The following is a 26135-nucleotide window of genomic DNA, read 5'->3' on the forward strand; positions in this document are numbered from 1 at the left end:
ACTCAACATAGAAGCTTGAAATTTTGTACAGACATTTACTACACGGCGTTCAGTATACACATTTAGTACACGTAGTTCAGTTGATTTCCAGATCTCTGCGTTATAGGTAAGAGACAAGATTCACTGAGGTCTGGGTCTTTCGAGGTAATCTGGGGTATTCTCGGGATCACTTATACATATGTTTCCCGCCTTTACAACTCAACATAGAAGCTTGAAATTTTGTACAGACATTTACTACACGGCGTTCAGTATACACATTTAGTACACGTAGTTCAGTTGATTTCCAGATCTCTGCGTTATAGGTAAGAGACAAGATTTGAGACTGTCTCGTCTCCAAAATGTGCTGTAAAAGTGATGTTTCGACTCGAAAAATATAGATTTTATATTGGAAAAGCTGTGTATCGATTCGAATTTTGTCAGGAAAATTATGTCTCGACTCGACTCGAGCGCGTCCCTACTGCGTTAATGCAGGGGGTCTAGACGGGCAAGAAAATGTTTAAAAAATCAGAGAAACATACGGATTTCTTTCAGAATTTCCCGCTTCAGGGACGCGGTAGTGAAGTGTGAATAATGCCGTTTGAAAGGCTGCTCTATTCTCAAAGAAACGAGGTATAAACCATGATTCTACAATAAACACGGACAACGCTGTATCCCTTGACTGAAAGTATGTAATTTACCTGGAACTCAAAGGGATAACGGCCAAATGTAGCATTTCACTTTGATATGAGGGATTTGATTGGTGGATGTTTTTGTACAAAACTTCTTAAAGCGAATCTGCATCAGGGAACGCAGATCAGCAGTAGTTATCACAATCCTCGCTCACACGTGTTCCTACAATAGGTGATGCATTTATTCCCCACGGACGCATACCAGCACAGAAACCCCCACCGCTCTTTCTCTGCATCTTTTAGATGACGATACCGCTATTTAGTGGACACCTAGTAGAGATTGTTTGATGTCTCTGCCCAAGAGCTACATAACAGAGCTCGGGCCCTCTGCTACACTCCTCCCCGAACTCAGTTGCATAACATTTGTGATTTTAGAAGCCACCTAGCCCAGGTTGGATGGTGTTTGTGCTCACCGGATAATGCATGTACATACCTAAATGTAAATAGTAAATAACTTTAAGAAAAACTTATCTTGGTATTGTGAAAGCAGTAGTTTCCCACAATCCTCGTTTGCCCGTATAACCACCACCGCTGACGCGTCTGTCCCCTGCCGACGCGAACTCGTGCGGGTCAACCCGCTCTGACTTGGTTAGACAATTCGAGGGTTTTAGTCGCCACCTAGTACAGGTTAGTTGGTTCTGCACAAAACCTACGCACTCTAGCACCTAACGCCAGCTGCATTACTACTGACTCCATTACATAGCATTTGTTATTTTTAGTGGCAATCTAGGACAAGTTGGTTTCAATTACTGCAGAACAAACTTCTTAAAATAAATCGACATACCTCAATGTAACAAGCATATTAATTTAACGAAAAATATATTTGTCTTGTTAAAGCAGTACTGTTCCACACTTCTTGTTTACGCTATAACCACCGTCGCGTAATGCATTTCACTCCCGTAATAAAAGATGACCAAATCACTCTCCTTATGTAAATTTTGTTGTTCGTTGCTAATTCTGGACTCTTTCTGCGACAGTTAATCCTAACTTTAATCAAATTTCGCCGAAGTATGCCATCTAGGAAACTAGACCCAATAATTACGTTTCGAAAGTAAAATTATTTCAACAAGTCTAAAATCAATATGTATGCAGCCATATATGTGTTAAATTGGAATATTTTAAAGTCAATATTTATCATAACAAGAAGACGAATCGGATTTATCTATATGCTTCAAGGCAAGGCGAAACTAATAGGCCTGCGCGCGGGTTTATTTGTAGAGGAGCTGCAGACTTGAGTGCACCATTTAAGGAAAAACACAAACCAACCTATGTTAAGTGGTCGCTACAGTCACGTTCGGCAGGTTAGTAGAACACTGACCACTCTCTACATTGAATTCTAAAATATACAATATGGCGCTAAATTCGTTGTAGAAAAGCAGAGGAGAGATTCCTGGGAGTAAAACAAACATAAAATTTCCTATAAACATAGGGAGAAAACCCCATCGTATACGTGTTATTGGCTGCCGAAAACATGGAAAATGAATTCTGAATGTAATTAGCTACAAAACTATGGGACCTATTATCTGCAGTTTTTATTAGGTTCAATAATCCGTGCTCTTCACAAACTTTTAAAAGATTTTGTTCGTTATCAAAGTATTGCTTCACAAATGTTAAAACTATTAAATTCACAACCCTTGTACATCCGTTATGAAAAAAAATGCTCGTTATTTTCCCCACAATACAACCGTTCTGTTACCTTACGCCAAGTACATTCCTCCGCTTGCCGTATAGTCCCATGTTTATGACCGCTTATATATAACAAATAAACAGATTTTTCGAGAACCTTAAATATTACCAAGCACACAAACGATCAAATTATCCATATCTTCTCTGTAAATTAAAAAAAAATTGCTGTAACTTAACCCCTTTTTCAATTACTTTTAATAGAAATTCTAATTTAACGTATAAAACCATAAAATGAATGCATGTGAGTAAATATTCAAAAAGCAGCCGAAAAACTTTCTTCACAAATCTAATAGAATAATCCTGAAAAAAAGTAGGTAAAAAGCTCACAAAGACCCAATACAACGTGCCATGCGGGTCTCTAACTTTTTCCCACTCATTAACACTCACACAGCAAAACTAACTGAATTAAACTGAGTTTTACGTCCTACGAGTATGCCGGTTAAGCTAAAGGAGACGCTAGTTATGAGAAGTGAATGAAATGGTGGAATGAAGAAAGTGGAAGGAAAGAGGATACCCGGTAGATACCCCACGCGTATGGTGTTTGTCCTCAACACAATTCACTTGGTTGGAGTAGGGTTTGAAGTCGGTGACTTAATTAAATGTATAGAACTATAATCGCCTGGTATCGTGTCGCCGTTCGCGTACCATTTATTTATATAACTGTTCTGTGGTCTGTCCTCCGTGGTCCTGCCAATGAGTATGTTGTGGATACTTTGAACTACCTGGGTAAGGCGTTAAAGGACATTTCCTAAAAAGGATTACAAAATGATCTTTAAATTGCCTGCTGGTCTCAATAATGAGATGTGTATTAGAAAACCGTGAGGTTCGGATTTCACGTCTCGAAAACCTCACGGACGATAACACAGTCACTCAGACTACACCACACACAAAAACCACTCATACACACAACAAAAGCACAAAGGATTAAACGACATTATGCTTGTTTATTAAATAATATTTAAAGAAAAAATAACCCATTAGAAAAATAATCCCAACACTCAACACTGCATATGTATAATTATTTAATAAAATCCTACTTAAATTTCTAAGTATACTTTAGTCCTGTGTGACTTTATATATTGGGATTGAATATTAAGATAATGAGTCAATTAGATACAATTTTCTCACACCATTAATTCACTTCTAGCACTGCGGAAAAGTCGTCGGGATAATCCCACAAAGTAATATGTTTACTGCTCCAAAGAATCCCTAAACATTAATCCTTCTTTAAAATAGATAGTCTCCGAAGTGGAATGATAATGTGGGAGGGTGCCTTTATAACTTATACACACAAGGTTTATGAACATGTGTTTCATTGATTGGGGCTAGCTAATAACGTATTCCCCTTAGCACAACATTGTACTTGATGCTCGACGAGACGTGCGTGGTTGCTGCCTCGAAACTTGGAACAACATTTCTCCAACTCGAAGGTTCGAAATACTTGCTGTATTGATCAAAGGATTGAATAATCGAGCTGCAAAACATTGGGATAACTTGACTGTGGGAGCATTGAGATAACGAACTGTTAATGCGATGTGGCTGGCTTCGCCCTGGTGCTCAGACACCGGGTATGATTGTGGATCGCAGTATTTCAATGAATAATTATAGAATACACTTAATTCAGTTCCAAATGTCCATCTAATATAGTTTCTGCATAGTAATATGTCAGGGAGAAACACTGAAGTGTTCTCACAACAAACAAATTTTAATATATATATGAATAGACGATAAAGACTCCTTTGTTCAATTGCATGGGAAAGAAGCAATTACAACCGAAGAAAGAACTTATTTGTTCCGCAGAATAAAGTATAAATCGAAAAAATTATTACTGTCTTTACGGCATATACAGAGGGTCCACAAAAACTTCTATAATCTGTTGACGGTTATAGATTAACGTCCGACTACAGAACCGTCCTGTCGAGTGCATACATAGACAGGTTGAGAACTACTGGCTGTTTCATGAGATTAGAATAAAAATTGGTTTCTCACCAAAAATTTAAAATCAGTTAGTTGGCAACACTGTGATATGGTGTGACACTTACTTGCATAAACAATCAATGGTTTTTCACTTGGAAAAGGGCATTTAAAAATAGTTAAATAACTTGTTGTTCACTCACAACAACATGATATATGCTTTTAAATATATGCTGTAGTTCAGTTTCCTTATCTCTTATCTCGTCGTATATAGAAGTATATTTTGTCTTGTCATGACGAATGTCCCACGCTTTTTCCGGCGTTGAGTTGACGAGGGGAGAAGTGAAGATTTTTTTAATACACTGGTGTGAAAAAGGAGGTGTGTGTTAAACACCTGTATAATATTTTTTCACTAATAGCCCGCAGAAAGCGTTTATAGGCCTTTTTAAATTGTCACGTATTTTTCTTTCTTCTTTTTTAAAAACAATTTCGTAAAATATATTTAAGTGTTCCGTTTGGAACAGTTTATTTTGTATAATATGAAGTAAATATACACACTCAATTAATATTCATGAAAAAATCAACATAAAGAATTATTAAGCATCTCAATAAATGTTAGTAAATTTCTCCTTTAGGATTCACTTATATCAGCATTTAAAAGATTAAAACATGAATAAATAGACAAGTAGCAAAAATATAAAACATTAAAATATATTGTTCTAGTTTTGATATTATTGTAATATATTTGAAAAATTTGAAAATAATAAAAAAAAAATAAATAAGAATGTAAACACACTAGGGATTGACAATATACAAACAAATTAAGGTTTTAACCTGTACGTCCCTGTTTTTATGGTAGTTTGTGTTGTTTATAGAAAAGGAACAAAAATTCGTTTTTCAAAATTAACAAAATAAATGTAAGTGTCCATACAGACGTTGATAGTGATTCCAACAAACAAGCATGATTCTGTACATCAAGAAAGATATCGTTATTTCGTTGACATGTAAGAAGACAATTCTGCAGGCTTTAAGATCAAAGTGACATCTGCTCGCCATGTGAAATACGTGTGTTTAATTCAATAATGCTCAATAAAACATACGATTTCATTCAGAAACAAAATTATTACTAGCTTACGCCTAGAATTATAGTTGTTATTCACTTCCAGATAATGTAAATATTGTTGAGTTACCAGAATAGGTAGATATTTTCTGCAGAAAACTCATTCATAAAACGCTGAATGCGGAATGTCATACGTAATGTATTCTAGAATGCCTCTGGACTTGAAAAACAAAAAAAAAAAACGGACGAAAAAGCTCAAATAGGCGAGTTATAACGCAATGTACCATAAAACACACCGTATGGTACAAATTGTACCATGAGATCCCCCAAGGGTTAACCCTTAACTGGTCCAGTGGAAAAAATGCATTAAACTCTAGTGGGGTCTGAGAAACCCCAATCAATGAAAATAAGATATTATCACAAATAATTGCATTTAACTGTCAAATAAGATACATATTATTACATATGGATGTGTAATACATGAACTATGTGTACATACATAATTTATGTGTGATTACATAATTTAATTGTGCATGTAAAATATGTCATGTTATTTTGCAGAGTCTGGACAAATACATAAACTATGTTCCAAACAATGCAACTTATGACACTTCACACGAGAAAATTTTGTCTTTCTGTCGTTTTCTCGAGGGCACAACTGACAACGCCCCTTCTGACACGTGACTCCCCACTCCTTCGTCTCCACTTCTATTTTTTTGCAACAACCTGCTGCAGCTCCCTTGGAAGTTATGTGGTTTCATGTCTATCCATTTACTCGTTGATAAGTGCCACGCCTAAATAAGTCAAAAATTTCGTTCTTGGGATCTTCTGTTGCTGTTGAACGTCCAAGATTGAGAAGAAAATAGCCATAGACCACAGTGTGCGAATTGAAAAATTTTCCCAAGGGGAGATGAATTTCACCCATATGAGCACCGTCCTCCCCCATATATATATATATATATATATATATATATATATATATATATATATATATATACATATATATATATATATATATATATATATATATATATATTTACTAACAAGTACAAAACTGTTGAGATGTGTCATAAATTTTCACTCAAGAAATATTTAGGTTAGCTACGCAGAGTAAGAATTGTTCCCTTTTTCTATTTTCATGTCCATTTAAAAATACTCCAGAGGGGGAAAACTTATCCCTGCCAGGGATAAAATTTTTCTTCTCCAGGGGATGAAAGATTTTGGTCAGGGGGGAAATCCCTGGCATCCCCCCGCCAATTCGCACCCTGATAGACCATATTCTTCTGCGTCTCGAAGTGATCTTACGCACTCCACAATTTCCTTGGAGACTGGACGTCGCATTGAATGTCTTTTTCTTTTACCACAAATGCACCCCGTCTCCATAAACGTTCTTTGCAAGTTCACAATGATATTGTGTGTAGATGGATCAGCATTAAATTGTCGTTTGAAATCACGCTGCACTCTCACAAAACTTTGTTTCTGCAAATTGTAAAACGCACCAGGTTCGTTGCTCTGGGTTGATAGCCATTTTCGATGTTACTGCCCACTAGCTGCTCTAGTCAGAACTAAAATTCTGAAAAGATAGATGGGGAACTTTGAGTTTACTGAGCTCTGTACAAAATTCATGTAAATATTCAATTAAATTTTAATTATAGGGCACTTTAAAATCAGGTACTGTTTCTGTGCCCATGCTGTATGATGATTTACTTCTAGATTTTAATGAATTTGGAGATTAAAAAGTTTAAAATTCTTAGACTGTACTTTATATAACTAATAGTTTGATTTTTTGTTCCATTTTTATTTGCAATAAAAAGTAGGGTAATTGTTTAGTATTGGAGGGCGGGAAAACTACCAAAAAGTAGGATGATTTACGGAAGAAATAAGTTGATAGTGATTTTCAAGTAGTCAAGAAATTATCGAACATTTTTTAGGGCAGCAGTTAATTTGAATAAACCGTGAAGGTAAGTGGAAGTGATTTATGTGAGAAAAGAAAGTGAATTTTTGGTAACGAAGATAGAAAACAAGACGCCCTGCGGCGCTCTAACGTGCCTTCACTCGCTTAAGCTCGCTCTTCAATGCTGTTTGAATTGAATGTTGATAACGTAATTTAACGTTTGGAACCATAAAGCAACCGCATCGGAATAGAATATCGAAAAAAAGTAGGTCCAAATGTGGGCCCCAAAGCTAAACAATAGCCAAAAGTGCCAAAGTACTAATTTACAAATGATGAAAATGATCCATTTTGTAAAGTAATGTAGAATTGTGTAGAAATAGAGATGAAATACTATTAATAAACCCTGAACCACCGTCAGTAATAAACGTCGGTCTGTCTCTTCACTCTGATTCCAATTTTTTAAGAGGTGCTCGGACTTTCTTACATGTAAATTAACGCATGAAATTTCGAGAAATGGATAGGAAGGAAGATCGTGTGTGGCACTGTTATATGCAAAATTAAAAAGATAGGAAAGTATCTTGCAAATACTGTGAAAATACATGTTTATGCACAAATGTTGACAAAATGTAAGCATCACTATGTAATAGATTAATTAATCTATAGTAATATTAGTGAGCCTATCATGGTCATATTGCAAACATATCAGTATGGAAACATTTTGTTTAATTTCCTTTCCATACCTGCACATTCATATGTCATATGTATGTCTCGTTGAATCCAAAACAAACATTAAGTTGCAGTATTGCCAACATCGTCAACAATATTGCCGCTAAACATACTACAAAAAACTATAGTAAGTTTAATTTTAATGGAAATACTGCTAGTTTAGTCGTTAGACAACATCGAAAAGATTCTAAATTCATATTCTAACAATAATGAATGAATCATTTTTCTTGTGAAAATAGCTTTAAAATTTCCAGATAATCGAGAAAATTTCTATATTGGTAACACTGACATCAAGAGACAAACAGCAACCGCTCCACGTCTCCAACTATGATTATACCTTTTTGACATAAAGTACATCAACTGAAACATTGCCCCAGTGATCAAAACATAAAATACTAATAAGTCAAAACTAATGAAAAGAAGGCAGTAGATCATTTTGACATTCTGTAGATACTCAGATTTTACACTCATGGCGAACATATCCGAATTGTCAAAAAGTCGACATATTTCCATATATGCTCACCACTAGAAGGTCATTCATTTGTACACATTAAAGAATGTCCTAATTAGGAGACATGCATTTCTGAGTGCTTTGGACCCGTTTTGGACTCTGTGTGTACCGTTCCGCTTGCAGGTCCTATAGTAAAAATGTTATATTACTTGTCTCACTCCGCCACCATTTTGGCGTCTTTCCGACAATATTTGCTCCAGTCGGCCCGTCCGCTGTTTGTCTTCATCTTCCAAAATGTTTGTCAGTGATCCTCTCGTACTTGAAATTAAATTTTAAAAATTTACTTATCATATTGCCTTTTCCTCCATTTTCTTTACTTCATTTCCTACCATACATTTACCTTTTTCATGGTAGGTACGTCATCAGCGTTTTGACGTCTTAACAACCATCATTTGCTGAAGTCTTTCCACCCGCTGTATGCCTATTTTCTGCCGACTCCGTTTTCACAAGACATATTGAATGGAATTAGTGTCCATTCACAAGATAATCCTTCGAACACTTTCAATTTTTACTTCACCCTTAAAGAAGATACAGACTCTATTCATTTTCCAAAATTCGACTCGTTGCCGCTGGTACGTGATATTGAAACTTTCGCCGACGTCGGTTTTCAGGAACTTGCCGTCAATGTCATTTTGCATCGTCGTCGACTGTCTGCCGAATATTTCCAGAAAGCTTTATACGAGGGAAATAAAAGCCCTAATTCGTATTTTAAAGCAACAAATTATATTCTAACTCTCTTTGTTTTTTTTTCGTGAACGACTCCGCGGAAAAACGGATTGACCGGAGCCGGCAATCCGCACGCGGCATCTGGTTGGCATGGACAAATTGTACGACGTTAGGAGGCAGGATCCTGATGGGGTAAGTTTGTAACTAGCAATTAATTTTCTTTAAGACATTCGTTTGGGTCAAAGTGTAACACCATTCCTTATTTTAAGGAAGATTCTTTGGTTTTTGCTTTCTTACATATGTCTTCAGTAATTAATAGGATTAAATTATTTGGCATCAAACTAATCAAAGAGAAACAAGCTTTATTAGAATACAAGTTCAATCATGAATTCTCGAATAAAATTTCATTCCTTTAACCACCGTACGAGAAAAATATGTAAGCCATAAAACTCACACAATACAATTTATATCTGCTATCTACTGCATGACAAATAGTATTTTTTTCACTCACGGAATAGTTGTTTTGACGTAATTGCATTATACAAAACTTTAATACTCTATTCACTAACTCAACAATACAATTTTTCTTCAACAGAGTTCGATTTCAGCTTCACAACTGAAGCATATAACACGTGATGAAAATGTTGAATATATGTAATTCAATATATTGAAGCCACTTCCCTATAGTCGGACTATTTCCCTGAGATCTGCACACTTCTAACCGCATACTTTTTTAACAGCTCCCTACAATTTTAATATAGGAGATGGCTTTATTCACCCTCAGAGAGCAGATTGTTAGGTGAAATTGAAGGTCTAGATGCTCAAGCTGTTGGCATATTGTGTGCAAACGATATAATAAAAATTCTACATGATTTCCTCCAATCCTTCATCTCGCAAATTGAAATGAGAAAAAAAGGTATATTATAAAGAAGATTTTAACTACATTGAATAACTTCAACTAAAATTGGAACTTTAAAACTATCTAAACCTTATCCATCATACTTAAACAGGCTACTAATACTTTAAATATTTCATATACGTGGGAAGAAATAAGAGTAGCTATCTGTCATAATCGAATAATAACAATAAACAATGTTGGATAAAGAATGTCAATAGTAGAATCTGAGCCTATTTTTAAAAGTAAATTAAAATGGAAGATATTGATCAGAGAAAAATCGGTTATTAAATGTGTGTATCAATATATTAGAAAAATCCTTAGAAAAATATTTTATTTGAGTTTGATGTGACTGTTCATTTTAACACAAAATAAACTAATATGTCCTAGTTTGTAATTGTGACCTAGCAAACTATTAGATATCTAACTCAAAGTCAAGACTCCAGTAAATTTGAGTACTGTGAGTCAAAAACTACATATCTTACGAATGGCAGTAATTGGACGTTTCCAAAAGTAAAGAGAAAATGAAAATGAATATTTTATAAGATATCAAGTTTACTCTGCACTAAAGAGAATAACATGAGGAAATACAGAATTGTAGTTTAATCCAGATGAACTTAATACAAAGAAGCATGTAGTTTTTATTGCAGTAGAAGAAAGAATGTATCATCAAATTAAAGAATGAACATAAATATTGTTGAATATGTACAGAAGTTATAGTCAGAAATATAATTTCCTATGCAACTCCAATTGGTCAAAAGAATTTGTTAAACATGATTTAAGGATTTTGAAAGTAATTGAAAAACTTTGAGTATTACATTGTGAAGTGTACATACGCATTGTCCTTTTTGGGTATTATCAATAAAAGGTGCATTTAGAAGTTTTTATATGTGGAGCTTAATATCAAAATGTCCCTTGTCCATTTTTTGTGAAAATCGAGATATCAATATACACGGAATCATCGAATCATTGTCTACAATTTTGTAATTTTATTTCTGGTCAAAACGTCCAAGAACGCAGAAAAATGGATTTGAAATATGCACTAGCATTCAAAACGTCTCTTGTCCACTGCAAAATGGCAAACACCTTACAGTAATAAAGTTTCGAAGCAAAACGTCCTATGTCCATTCTCATTTGAACACGATTCTTGCTGTTTTATTTTAAACTGAATCTTTTCTAAGGATTTTGCTCAGCAATTACGCGCCACAAAAGTGCATTATCATTGCTTTCTAGAAAATTTAATTCATATTTAAGCCTCCAAACTGGTTGGTTGTTACCACTGGCTGAACCGAGATAATTGACAAACGATTTGTGCGATTACCTTATCTTTTATAGGGATAATATTGTTGAGTTCACATCAGTCATATTGTTCGACTTATTTCTTAGTAAAATATGTGCTTGGAGTTTGAAGGCACTTAGAAAAGTGATTTTTAAGACTGTGTGGAGCATCGCAGTACATTTTCATAGATATGAGTGGTAATCAAGAAGAAGAAAAGCCTTAACATTTTCATTATTTCGAATCAAATTGTCTCTTGTCTGATAAATTTGCTTCCGAAACGTCCCTTGTCAATTTTTGGTTTCAATATGTCCCTTGTCCAAATTAAATACCTTTATTGTTCATTACTTGTGTCTTGAATATTGGAATTTGTTTATAAAATAACGCAATAACGGTTTAAAAATATCTACACCAAATCTTCCAATATTTAATAACCTTTAAAAATATTTTATAGTTTTTTTTTCGATTTGCCAAATTTCTTATTAGGTGGACAAGGGACGTTTTGATAATAAGCTCTACATCTAATAAAAATGCAAGTCATATTATGCAAGTCCAAATTTTTAAATAAAATTTTAACTCTTAAACAAAAACAAGTTACTTGCTTAAAAGCCTTAATTTAGATACCGAATACAACATTAAATTAAATAAATTGAACTAAAACCTAAGTATCTGAGGGTTCAGTTCTGTCTTAATAAAAGTGGGTAATTATTCAAATATCTGTATAATGGGTAACTAGTTGTCGTCATACTTAAACACGATAACGGATATTAAAATTTTATGAAATGTTAAATTACAAATTCCAGATGAATGAAAACTATATAACATAATTATATGCACTTTGATTCAAATTATATATATAATTGTGTTAGTGCATTTAGATAAAAATACAAAATCTTACTCTCACTAGATATAATGAAGGTGCACAAGAACTTTTAAAACATATGGAAAAAGAGAAACTTCTCATGAAATATCATTCTTTATTAGAATTTTCTGATAATAATCGAATGGATCAATAGTCTTTGAAATGATACATTAAAAACGAAATTTACTAAAATATGCCAAAAATGCAAACTGTTAGTATGCGACCTCAGAGATCTTTCTTATCAAAAGTAATTTTAACATATTTTTTAAATGTTGTTCAAGAATACAATCAATTTTGAAAATCATCGATTGTTAATTGTTGTTAAACTATGTTCAGTTCACTCATAATAAGAAATGAATATATCTAACTAAGATCGAAGTTTAAGAAGATTCTGCTCCAAATTTACTTACTAGTAAATTACATGAAAAATTGAAGTAAGATTTGTACTTTAAAGAGCCATAAAATCTCTTTGTTTGATATTATAATCATACCCTTATAATTAGGAAGCATTTGTTATCTTCGAAAATGAGGATTTTTTAAGGTTTGATAAATTCCCTGGTTGATCGCTCTGCTGAATGGGTGTTATACTACTGAGAAAATATCTCTATTATTACTCACATGATCATCTTCAACGCTCGCACACTAATATCCATTACGAAAGCGTGTGCATGCAATGCGTTTGATAACTACAACTGCTAGCTAGCTATAGAAGATGATAGAGTAAAGCAAGACACATTATTCAAGTATATTCTAAATATAAAATAGTTTGATTCAAGATAATTAGGTCGAACACTTAGCCAGAACAGACAGAAAAAATACGATAGAGGAGTAAGCAAAATTGGTGGTGTTATTGCATATAAAGTTGAAGACATCCCAAAAAGTTTAATTTTTAAAATAAATTATTTATTGATGGGAAGCACCTAAGGACTTAAAATGGGAGATGGGGAAAATACAAAATAGTATGCACGATAAGCTGGTTATGTGTGGTTGCGTTTCCGTACGTATTTGCATTCTCTTTAATTTTCAACACGTAGAGTTATATTTTATTTACGTACGTAAGTTTTAACGCTTTTAAATTTTATAATATATTGATTTAAATGTTATACAATTCTATCTAAATATGTTCCATTTCTAAATTCGTTTTGAGTTACAATAAATTGCTGAGTGAGAATTATATATAAACATAAGGTATCAATTAGTTTGTGCACATTAACATTTTACCAGATATAAATTTGAATATTTTGTTTCTCTGAAAATTAAGTATAAAATTAGGTGTCCTCAAATTTTGTCCTAAAGGTTAGGTTTATTTGTAAGGATTTTGGAAACGCAGGTACGGGAGTGAGATAAGCATGGTAATAAACAACTGTACATCAGAAAATTTAATATTTTAGTCATCGTGTGACATATTTCGCACAAGGTTAGTAAAGATTACATTGAACTGAAAATTGTACTTCCGAAAATTGTTTAAATGTATATCATGTCTTATTACGTGCAGGGTATTCCAGAAAAGATAAACATGGTTATTTCGAAGTGCGTAAAATAAAATGGTAATAAATGCATTATTGGAATCGCGTCTTTGTGAAATTTATAGCATTACATCATATTCTTAGATTGTGATTAAAGTAAGTCATCAGAATTATAAAATTGTATCAATTCTGAAAACGATAGCATTTTTTACAATTCTTTAGATTGATATTTGATACAAAAATTGTTGTAAGAGTCATTGTGATCTTCAGAAATATTCAAAACCTAATATGTAATTGGTTACAGTATTTATCTGACGAATTTGTTAGAAGGAAGGCTTTAGAAGAAAGTTATACTTTTTTAATTAGAAACTTTCTTTTGTCATAGAATCATATTCTTATGTATTAATAGTGTTTTGAATGTGCACTGCCCCAACTCGCATTTTTCATCATTGACGTAGTGGCCACAATTTTTTTTAAAGGTTATGATATTGTAATGTCCTTAGTTCATAACACACAATGACAAGTATTACCCGGTACATTTTCGTTTCGCATACAGATTTCAAGTGTGTAAGAACTGACGTAGTATTACTTAAAAGAGACAACATCGTGTTGGGTAAACTACACTTTTTTCGTTTCTTATTACGGGCTATGACAAACAATATCTCCCTTATAAATTTGCGTATATCACATTATAGCGATTTTGTTTCATAATGTAAAATTCATAGATGATAAATATTTCACCATTTATAATGATACTATAGACTTTTAATTTTTAGGAAGATTCACGTGTGTAATAATTTATATATATTTATTACATTTATATATTATAGATTGTAATTTAGATTGAAACCCCTTACTTGTTAATTTCATTAAATATAACCAGAACGTTTGGTTAGTTATAAGATATTTCTGTAGTACTAATCCAGTAAAGTTACCATGTCTCTAAGAGTGTACAATTCGTCCGTTGTTCTTGTAACCTCATTTCCGGCTAAAAGGGCACAATGTCCCCTACCTCAGAATATCAGAATAACCTGCTATCCTTTTAGATGTATGTGTAGGTGCGTGCAGGCGTGTTTGACGAAATTCAGCTACGAAGCTGAACAAAACCGTACAGCTCTTGAACAAAACTGTACAAAACTCCTCTTTATTTTCGACATTGGGCTGGATACAGGAGAGCGTATAATGTGTTGCTCTGTGTCACTAGATAACTAGAAAACTGGCTGCTAGTACACAAGCTAGCTTGTATTCTTCCCGTTTGTCCTTGCGACAAGACAGCAAGTCAATTGAGTGAAGAAGTACACATTCACAATGGATGAACAACATAATGGACAGATGGAAAATATACAACATACGGAGACACATTTACATTCTTTATCAATATCAACGGAAATGAAATTGAACTTTTCAAACGGTGTATTTTAATCCTAGGGAAAAGAACTACTTTTAGTTTAGACATTTTCTCATATTTATGGAAGTGTTATATGAAGGTACCAACATTATGTAAAAGACTTCGGACGCTTTTAAAGTTTTATTTTTTGACAATTCCCAAATTGAGCTTCGAGTATTTTTTGTACGCAATTTAAGTTTTGAGAAGTATGTTTTACGGTATCAATGTTTATTAGAAAAATGACTTTCAAAATGTTTGAATATTTCCTTTTGTAGAAAAATCCAAATTTATAGGAGAACTATACTAGTACCCTATTCTAAAATTCTGATGGGTATAAATTTCTTCCACATGGAAAGTGTTATTCTTGCCTATTCCAAACTTTAAGCATACGCTACTTACGTACGTTTTACTGATTTTGAGAAGTGCGTCACGCTCAATAAGCCTCTCAAAAACAATAAGCAAAATATTTACCAAGTATTATTGTTCGTCTATTTCCAGTTCTAGGGTGAGACAAGTATGCTTTCATATACCCAATGTTGAGAAGAATTACGTTATGGCAACTGTATATAAGAACTATCTCATATTTTCATAGATATGATCATATAATACGATAAAACTACATCTTCCAAATAAATAAAGATAGAACTCAACCAAGTTTCTGATTATATTTTGACAGATTTCATTCACTGTAACACAACACTAACGTCAGGAAATATTAGTCTTATTCCTAAAGGCCGATCAACATTTTATATTTAATAGTTCTACAAATTAAAGGGTGAGCTGAAAATCATTCTAAAATTTGAGAGTGTAACCTTAATATATTTTCTTCAATGAAAAAATTGATCACTTAAGCTTGGAATCAAATAACATGAAAATCCCTCCTGAAAAAAGTTATATATAGATCAGATCGTATACTTAGAAAATTTGAAATCGTGGTATTTTGCTGGATACTGAACAGAGTACTGTAAATTCCACCCACGCATAGTTGTATATCCTGTCCGGTAATACCATCTGGTGCTATGGAATGACTTATTCACTTTGGCAGTTTCATAAACTTACGAGGCTGCCCTGTCATTATTCCTGATTTCTGGGAGATTTACCAAGATTCTCCCTGCTGAAATTAGAGGGGCCAATATTAACTGACGAAATAGCAAATAGGCTTATTACGGAACTGCAGGGCTCCACCTTTCATCGCCGGCTGAGTAAGATGAAACCATGTAAATACTACAAGTTCGTGTGTCTGAATAACTTGTATTAAACTGCAGAAAATCTTCCATTAGAGTCATCTTGCACTACTCTACTGAATGACCATCAAAATATCTATTAAGTTGGTGACATCAAAATATCTATTAAGATGGTGACAAAGAGGGTTATTTTTCGAATTTTTGCTGTTCCATAAAATTACACAAATTACTGGCGTATGCCACAATAATTCAAAAGTGATGGTCGAAATGTATTATGAATGCTATTCTTGGTTTGAAATGAAGAATTTTGAAGAACTAAATTCCTAATGAAAATTAACTTGTTTTCTATGCTCTTCTTGGTTCATTTCACATGACCCTGTTTAACGTCAAAAGACTTTCTGAGACAATAAGCTCCAAAGCTAATATTCTGAAAATGAATAAGATTCCCGGACTCTAACTTAACGTCACCCATTTTATTGTTTGCTTTGCAAAGGTGATTTCGGACAAGATATATACTTGCAATTTTTGATTATACCAATGCAATACTAATTTAACATTGTCCGCTTTTATTAATTGACTCAATAGCCTGGAAAGATTACTTAGACTCTACCAAAATGTGTTTAATATGCACCTTGTACAAGTTCAAAAGTGTAAGCTGTATTTTTGATTAATAGCTATAGGAGTTAAGTCATTATTAAGAAGTAACATTGATCTTTATTTGATTGTTTCATTCATTATGTTTATGAAACAGATACCTTAAATGAGTCTTACCTTCATCGTCCCATAAATGAGAAATGAACAAGTGAGTACCATAACTATGTTATAACCAAGATGGATATATGTGATTGCTCTACTATCTGTGAAAGAGAAGACATATTTTGTAAATATTCTCTTACTGAAAATGTAAACAGAAGAAAAAAGGAAGTAACTGAGATTGTAATTCATCTTTAATAATAACAATTCTGTGTGTGTGGGATGTGTGTGTGTGTGTGCTTGTCTTTATCTCTATCATCACGTTTTCCTGTAGAAAATAGAAAACTAGAATAAAAGTATACAGAAGTAAATATTAACCAGAATTGATTGATTATTAAGCCGCTTTATAGTTTTGCAGGAAATGAGGAGCATAAACATTTGTGGATGATATTGATAGTTTCTGAGGAAACATTGCATGCATCCAGCCAATACCACATAAAATTAGAAAATTAATATCGGGTATTGGGGTATTTCCTTACCCCTCTAATTATGTGATATTCAGTATTAAGGTCATTTCACGAATAGTGTCGAAATCAAAAGTTCACATTACAGAATATTTTTTATAATTTTTAAATGATCCTTTTCATAGATATGTCTCATTTCATGTGGCTAATGTACGTTATGCGATAAAGCGGAATAACGTTCATATTTTCTGAAATACGTTATAAAGTACTAAACCCATTAGAATATTTGTCATTACAGTAATGTTTTAATTGATTTAAGTTTCATTCTACTTTTTCCTTCTTTAAGATGCAGTATTATATTGCAAAGTGACAGATGTGTTTTGACAAAGGAAAACATATACATATTTTTTACAATAAAAAGATCAAATTATTTGTAACACTTATTAATATTTTTAAACAAAAAAATTGTCATGGTAATTAGGTAAATGTGACGGAAATGACTAATGACAGAAATGATGAGAATTATAGTAGTATATTTGACATAAGACGGTGATACATAGGTAATAATATTATACTTTTATATTAGGGACTTTTTACTGAAACGATATAACCCACAAATTAAATTATGTGTTCTGGCTATATCTTTCACTTCATCATGTGATTTATAAACCCAAACAATTGTGTACTCTTCTCAGGCACCAGTAAAGAGTACATTTTTAAAATAAAAAAATACTGTAATGAAGTGACATCAAATACAGAAATAGAAGGAAATTGTATTTGTATGTTACACAATTTCTGCAAAAACCCTTTTCTAATTCATTTAGTAATAAAAAATGCAATACAGTAAGTGAATGTTGAATACACTATGAAATAATACTAACAATAATAATAATTGTTATTACTGTACCATAATGAAACAGGTAGTGAATGATAGACTTCATATCATGATTAAGAGATACCTAGCTCGTACTGCACATGAAATAGAGCAGCAGAATGCAGTTGTTTCAGGCCAAGACGTATTGATATGGCAAACATCTTAATTATGTGGTTAGGTTAGTTTTTGTACTGCTGATCTGTTTTGGAAGGAGGAAATAATTATCCAATATAAATAGCACTCCTTTGTAATAATATAGAGTACAGATATTCATCAGCGTCGTGTTTTCTTACGAAAAAAGTTATTCCATATTTGTAACACGTCTAATTTTTGGGCCTGAAACAATTGCACAATGTTGATTTGCTGCAGAAACAATAAAGAATTATTACATGCAAATAATCTCCCCAACCATCTCTCTCTCCCTCTCTCGGAGATTGATTGGAACAGTCTTATAATATCTGATACATTTTGCAATTTGATAGGAATTAAGGAGTCAACAACCAAAATGTCAGAAGAATCCATGTAAAATAATAGTTGAAATATCAGATTATTTAACTTATTGAACTTTGTTTTCGTATCAGAGAAATCATGTCCAGAAAGAGTAACCAGTCAACTTGTCTTTAACATTCCCACCAATATTGTCTGCAGAGCTTTTGCCGTAGCTTCCTTTACTGGTATTCTATAACACAAACTTAAATTTGTACTTCCGAAATTACTAACTTAAAAATGAAAATAGGTATTTTCTAGAACGATACTTACTTTTTGGTCCATCGCTAACAATTTGTAAATGATCTATCTCGGATTTCCTAATGGAAGTTAGTTACGGGACATATGTGATCCAATATAGGGGACGCATTAACTCTTGTACACTTTGAAATGACAAGTGACCAAATACTGGAGTAGAGAAACATACCCAAGAGGTTCAAATGAGGTAAGGTTAAGTGTAAGGTAAGGAAAGACAAAACATCACGTAACGATAAGGAACGTTATGGTAGTGACGTTTCTTCATATTAAAAAAATAGAAAATATTAGATATGAGGTATTTAAAACCGAACGAAGGAAGAACCTGATTTTAAAGGAGCATAAAATAGACAATAAATATATGTTACACATTACCTTTATACCATAAATATGTGTTATTGTAGTGGGAAAACATAACACATCTATACACCAAGTGGCGATGAAATTCTTCAGTCCACAGTGCGTCTGATTCCATCTAACCCCAACACACGCAATTGGTAGGACACACGCTGCGCAAACGCTTCGTTTGGAATGTTGCGAGACGGAAATCATTTAAAAGGGAGAAAGGTAACTTGTAACGGTAATGACAGTTAAAGTTTTAAACACCACCTTCATAAAAAATATGACCTTAATAAAAATAATATAAAATGGCATTTAAACAAATGGGCTCATTTGTCTAAGCAGGTAAGAAAACAAATACATTTTACACTTGTAAGCACTGGGACAAATCCCGGTGGATGAAGGGGACATGTAATCTCCAATCTTGGAACTGGAGGGGATTGTCCCGTCCAATAATTCAATTTGATATGTGTCTTTCAAAAATGTGATGATTTGTGTCCAATTGCCACAAAGAAGTGAGATGAAGTTGATTCCCCGAGAATAAGCCTCAAATCTGAACGCTTCATAATTTTTAAGACAACCCTACTCCCTGATCTTCCACATTATTGTTTTCCAACTTCACAATTATTTTGAGAGTCGCTTAACAGAAAAAGAAAGAAAACAGTCCTATCCCCCCACACAATGTTGAAGACTGATTTGCGCCGTTGAGCGTAAGTACCGTTAAATACAAGGAATTTTCACCTATCTGTTTGTTTATGACATGTTGTAGTAGTGACATTTACGAATAAATGATTTTATTAAAAAAATATAAATTGATAATTGAAACTTAGGTATAGGCATTAAATTGGTGTTACATTAGCTACTTATGCATTCAAAAACAAAATCCTATTTGAATTCAGTAAATATTATTTTTATAAAGAAGATCAATTTCATCGCTGATCGTTAAATAGCTCAGTAGCGCAGCCCGATTCTAAGGGGGCGAAGAATATGAGATTTAGAACGACGGACATGTTAAAACAATCTAAACGGACCAATATTACTATCAAACGCATAGTTTACCGGAATCGCTGTGCTGACTGATAACAGTCCCGACGAGATTAAAGTGCAGGTTTTCACATCAAAAAGTCAGCTAGCAAGTGAATTAACTGGGCAGTATCAAATGCATTGCCCATCTTTATTTACTGATTGAATTATTTCTGTGTTATATATATATATATATATATATATATATATATATATATATATGTAGAAAGTTATCCTTGCTATTTATTATTTATTTAAATATTGACAGGGGAATTATTCATTCTTTACTAATTTTACTCGGTTCTTTATTTTAAAAGAACTTTCATAAACTATATCCTACGCTTTGAAACAATGTGCACATTGTATAGTTTTTAGTAAAATCTACAATACTGACAGTGAAACATTTAGTTTAATGACATCATCCCTGCCAATATCTTCATGACAGCTATAAGAAAATGTTGAGCTTTCCCTTTTCTATTAAAAATTTAATGAAGATGTGGAGTTTTGCGATCATCAGCAAGAATGTAACCTTCTTTGGAGAGTATTATCAAGCTATTAACTACGACACTAGAACTATCTAAGTAAAATCAATTGTCGCACATCTATACCTATGACATTATTTCAAGGAATTTGAGTGGAGTTGTCTGCTTTAAAACAAACTATGTTACCAGTAGAAAATTTATTCAATCACTCATTCTCGCGGAAACTTATGTTTTTTTCTTAATAGAAGACACAGATAATGTTAGAAGTTAAATAAATTGAGAAACATGAGGATGTTACTGAGAAGTTAAACATTAAGATACATTATTCAATTTATCACGCTAATAAATATGATAAATTAAAAAGATAAAAAAGAGGCAGGAATACTGTAGAAACAACTAAAGAGTTAACAAATGCAATTAAAAGTGTGGACTGATATTTAGTATCTCCCCCAATCTTACACATATAAGATTTAGAGTATGTTACTTACTTTACAAAATATAACTGAGCTAGGGACAGCTAGCGAAGGGATTTGGGGCTCCGGTACCTCTATCTTTATCACAATTTAGAGAAAACAAGGTACGCGTTTCCGGAACCATGGAACGAGTTGGGGGAGATACTAAATGCCATCCAAGGGTGTGTATTATTTTAACAAACCTTAATAACTACATTTAATTTCTAAGACAAATAACTTATGAGCAGTAACATAGTAACCCGTAAAAGAATCTTGAACATTACGTTTACTTTTAAGTTCCTCGAAATATAATTATTTTTAGCTAAAAAGCAACGTATGAACTGCAGCTGAACAAATTATTTCTATGCAGATTATACGAAACATGATAATTTTTCACTGGCAACGAAATATCACTAAAAGACCTCTACTAGTAATTAAAATTCATTTTACTTGAAGTCGTGATTGAGTAATTCTTTTAACTCGCTAAAAAAATATATTTTAAATAATTATGTTATTTAAAACGAAGCTCAATATTGTTGTCGCGCAGTATTGAACAGAGTATAGAATCCGCATTGTCTGACTTTCATTTCAGTTCAGAGCATCCACGTTTAATAACTTCAGAAGGTTACTGGTACACTTTATTATTAATAAGTTCGTCTTTAGCTGGGATTTTTTTGGGCTTTCAGCTATTATACGCTTGAGTATTATACGGTTATATAACACTTACTGAGATAATATTTACATATCTACGCAATCGAAAAAATACTGACAAGATACTTATTGATAAATAATTGATATATTTATAATTAAATCTCATAACGACATTATTGCATGTTAAACTAACACGCACAACCACACACACACACACACAAATATAAATATATATATATATATATATATATATATATATATATAATAAAAGTAGTAGTAAAAGTTTTTTACATGTCGCAGGGTATATGTTCCATAAATATGCCGCGAATACAGAAACCGTGAATACGGAATTGTAATTTATATGGGATTATAGAGGATACGTTCCTAGGTGACAAAATAAAAAACAAATACATATATAAAAATCAATTTACTGTAATTGAAGTTTTTGACCATATTGATTAATTATTATCTTCAGGCTTAGGCAACGGTTTGAAGAAGTTTGATTTTTTTTTTGATTGGCAGTTTTTAAAAGCTCCTTCAATTGAGACTGATATTCAGGACTGATATTCAGTCTGATATTCAGACTGATATACATTAGCAATTTGCCTCTTAAAAATAAGACTTCGTCCCATAGACGGACCAATTTTCATAAAGAAATCACAAAGCTCATTTGCCATTCTTAAAGCTTCACTAAGATTTTGCAAATTAAATGTCAGGTTTCCAGGGCTTGTTGAAGCCTCTTCTTCAATGGGCTGTGAATTTAACATTTCCTTAAAGTCGGTTTCAGTCAAATCTTCATCTTGCGATTCAAGCAATTCCTGAATGTCAGTTGATTATATCTGTTCGAACCCATCTCGTCCTATTCCATTCGCAATTTCGGCTATATTTGCAGTCAAAGTTTGAAGTTGCACACATTCTTCGTCATTTTCCGCAGTCGGAACAGGCCACAGTTTTTTATCAGAATGACTTCAGTGTGTGTGGCTTCAGTTCTTCCAATGATTCTTTTATGTTTACGATGCATCTTACTATGTCAAATTTCTTCCAGTATTCCATAACATTCAAATCAGGATTACATTCGATATTACCCAATACGATTTTGAATGTTCGTGTAATGTAATAGAGCTAAAAGGCCTGGATTATTCCTTGGTCCATTGGTTGAAGCAAAGCCGTCGTGTTGGGAGATAAAAATCTCACTTTTATATTTGGATGCATAATTTCAAATTCGCGAGGATGACCTGGTACATTGTCCAAAACTAGAAGTGCCTTAATGTCTAAATTCTGTTTTTTTTAAGTAAGTTTCATCTTCAGAAACAAAACAATTCCGAAACCAGCCACAAAATATAGCGCTTGTAACCCACGCTTTCTGATTAGCACGCCAAAACACTGGCAGGTCGTCCTTGTTTTAATTTTTTAAAGCCCGAGGATTTCAGGATCTGTAAAACATCATTGGTTTAATGACACAATCTCCAGATGCATTAGAACATAGCAGCAGTGTAACTCTACCGTCTGCTGCTTTAAATCTACGAGCAGACTTTTCGCTTTTAGAAATGAATATTTTGCTTGGTATTCTCTTCCAAAACACTGCAGTTTCGTCTGCATTATATACTTGCTCAGTTTTGTATCTTCCTTCAGCTACTAAGTTTGCAAATTCTTCTGGATATCGTTCTGCCATAGCAGTGACTGCAGTTGCTGCTTCTCCAACGATTTTAATGTTATGCAATGATTGCCTCACCTTAAATTTATTGGACCAACCTTCCGATGCTTGAAACCCTCCATCTGTATATTCACCACTACAACAACTATCAGGTTCTTTACAATGAGCGTAAAGACACTTTGCCTTATCCCGGATCATGGGACCACTCAGGGGCAAACTTTTTTGGTTGCGGTCTTCGATCCATAATGACAATGCCACTTCCATTTTTTCTATTGTTGGATCACGAACAATTTTCGCTGACAATGAAGTTGAAGCTACACACGACCTTATTTTATCTTCGGATTTTTTTATCGAGCGTACAGTACTCAAGGGCGCACTTTTTTGGTTGCGGTCTTCGATCCATAAAGACAATGCCACTTCCATTTTTTCTATTGTTGGATCACGAACAATTTTCGCTGACAATGAAGTTGAAGCTACACACGACCTTATTTTATCTTCGGATTGTTTTATCGTGCGTACAGTTGAATCGTTGGCATTGAATGAGCGTGATATGGATGCAAACGACTCTCCAAGGCGTAAACGATCAAGCATTTCTATTTTCACTTTAAGCGGTAACAGATTTGTTTCGTGTTGAAACTCGTTTCTCATTTTTTTAGTTGACATTACTGTATAAATTAGGGAGACAGCTGTACAGACGTGTTACTCGATCACAATTTTTGTAACGATTTGAAAGACGAAACAATAAAACACGCAAAACGGCTCTTACCAAAGGACGGAATGTTTAATAATGTGGCGGCATTTAAAAATATACTTTATTCATTGAGTAATAAGGTTGTTTTCATTCTATTTGTTTACATTCTCAAAAACACCGATCGCGGGGAAGGCGGCTTATGTCAAAGTCCCAACCAATACAGCGGCGATATCATTTAACAATATACTTTATGAAAAGTTGTAATAAGGTCTATTTTTCATGTTATTAGTCCATTTGACGGCGTTTACAAAGGATATTAAATTGGATACCTATTGGAATCCTTTTTATTATTACGTATGTATGTACGTACTGATTAGATCCGCGAATAAAGAAATCTTTATCTGCAAATATAGTAATTGGGTCGCATTTTTTATTCCGCGAATAGTGAAAATGGGAATAAGGAACTTTTTCTATATATGTAATTCTTTATATATACTTTACTATAATTCTTTATAATTATTCTCATATAAAATAAATCAACACCATATCTCCTGTTACGATATATTTGAGTGCGTCAGTCATGTTGTTGTTTGAAATTTTATTAATCTTGCGAAATGGAACTATTGCAACTTTGGTACGTATAGGAGGCCGGAGATTGGTTGTGGTTATGTTATCACAATGTGTGAGACTTTACAGTCACATAGCTCGTAAGTTCCTCATATCTGTTCATATCGGTTAGGCATTCATTTATTGATTTCCACATGTGAACTGAAAAATATCACATGATCAACTCAGTGAGAAGTTTGCACAACACTCGTTCAATTCCAAACTAATTTCTCGTGATAAATTTGAGTAGTAGTAACAAGCAGTCATTTGTCCCTCGGATGGAAGATACAAACTTGATGTGATGGAATAAATATATTGGTTAATTGGTTAATTGATTGGTTAATTGATTCCTTGGGAGTTTAGTATATCTTTATGCATAATGCTATATGACATGTGTCTGCACTTTAAGGCCAGATGCAAATAATGTATTATTTTGTAAATTTCCCAGCCTCTGCTTTTAACATAAATCTGTCTTATAATACTTTTTCCTCATTAGCATAATATACGTACAGAACACTCTGTATTTGATATGTATTCTAATTTTAATTGTAATCCCTTTCATCCCTACCTTCAATTTTATTTTATATAAATATATCGCACAGAAATCCTTTATAGCATGTGATTTGTGTAAGTCATTCGATCTTAATTAAACTTGATATGAATATAGTTTTTTTCCGATTAGCATGCATGTGAAATACATTGCTGTACATACCTTCGGCCTCCATGTTATGGTTCTTCATTTTTCTCACTTTGAGTGACTCAAATGTTGACAGAGTTTCTCTATTTCATAATTAGAAAAAAGTGATAGGTGGTAACGTTATTAAACATTACGTAATTAAGTGTATACACATAACAAATTTTGCTGGAATATATTGACAACTTTTATTTTCCAGTAGTTTGAGAACTGAAAATTATTTACTAAAATCACAAATAGAAACCTAATAGAAAGCATGTATTTACTGCACAAAAGCTATTACTTCAACTTAATAGTGATAAGAAGCAAAGTAATTACATTTTGCAGCTACAGAATTTTCACAGACAGTTTGATTATTCTAACCTCTATTGAAAATAGCTAGGATAATACAAAAAGCTAAACACACCCTATCTCAACCTTAGTTTTTAAGTATTAGCAGTACCATCATCAGCAAATAGAATATTTTCCAAATCCTGCGCAAAACCAGATATAGTAATATTTCGTTCTCTTTTACGGCCCCTTTTTCTGTCCTATTTAACATAGCGGACATCAAAGACTACGAACACACATCCCAAC

The 26135-nt window shown here is 33.2% G+C and overlaps 1 protein-coding gene across 2 annotated transcripts in view; it reads right to left on the reverse strand.

The window, feature by feature from the left end:
• Window positions 1–26135, reverse strand: part of LOC145681638 (uncharacterized) — a 318511-nt gene that overhangs the window by 117819 nt on the left and 174557 nt on the right. For both annotated transcript variants that reach the window (XM_081753257.1, XM_081753256.1), the window contains one exon: window positions 16967–17052. In XM_081753257.1, the coding sequence (XP_081609383.1) occupies window positions 16967–17052 (86 nt within the window). The remainder of the gene's footprint in view (window positions 1–16966; window positions 17053–26135) is intronic.

The sequence above is a fragment of the Thermobia domestica genome, chromosome 3 (assembly GCF_964235325.1).
Source record: "Thermobia domestica chromosome 3, izTheDome1.hap1.1, whole genome shotgun sequence".
In the NCBI taxonomy this organism is placed as follows: Eukaryota; Metazoa; Arthropoda; class Insecta; order Zygentoma; family Lepismatidae; genus Thermobia; species Thermobia domestica.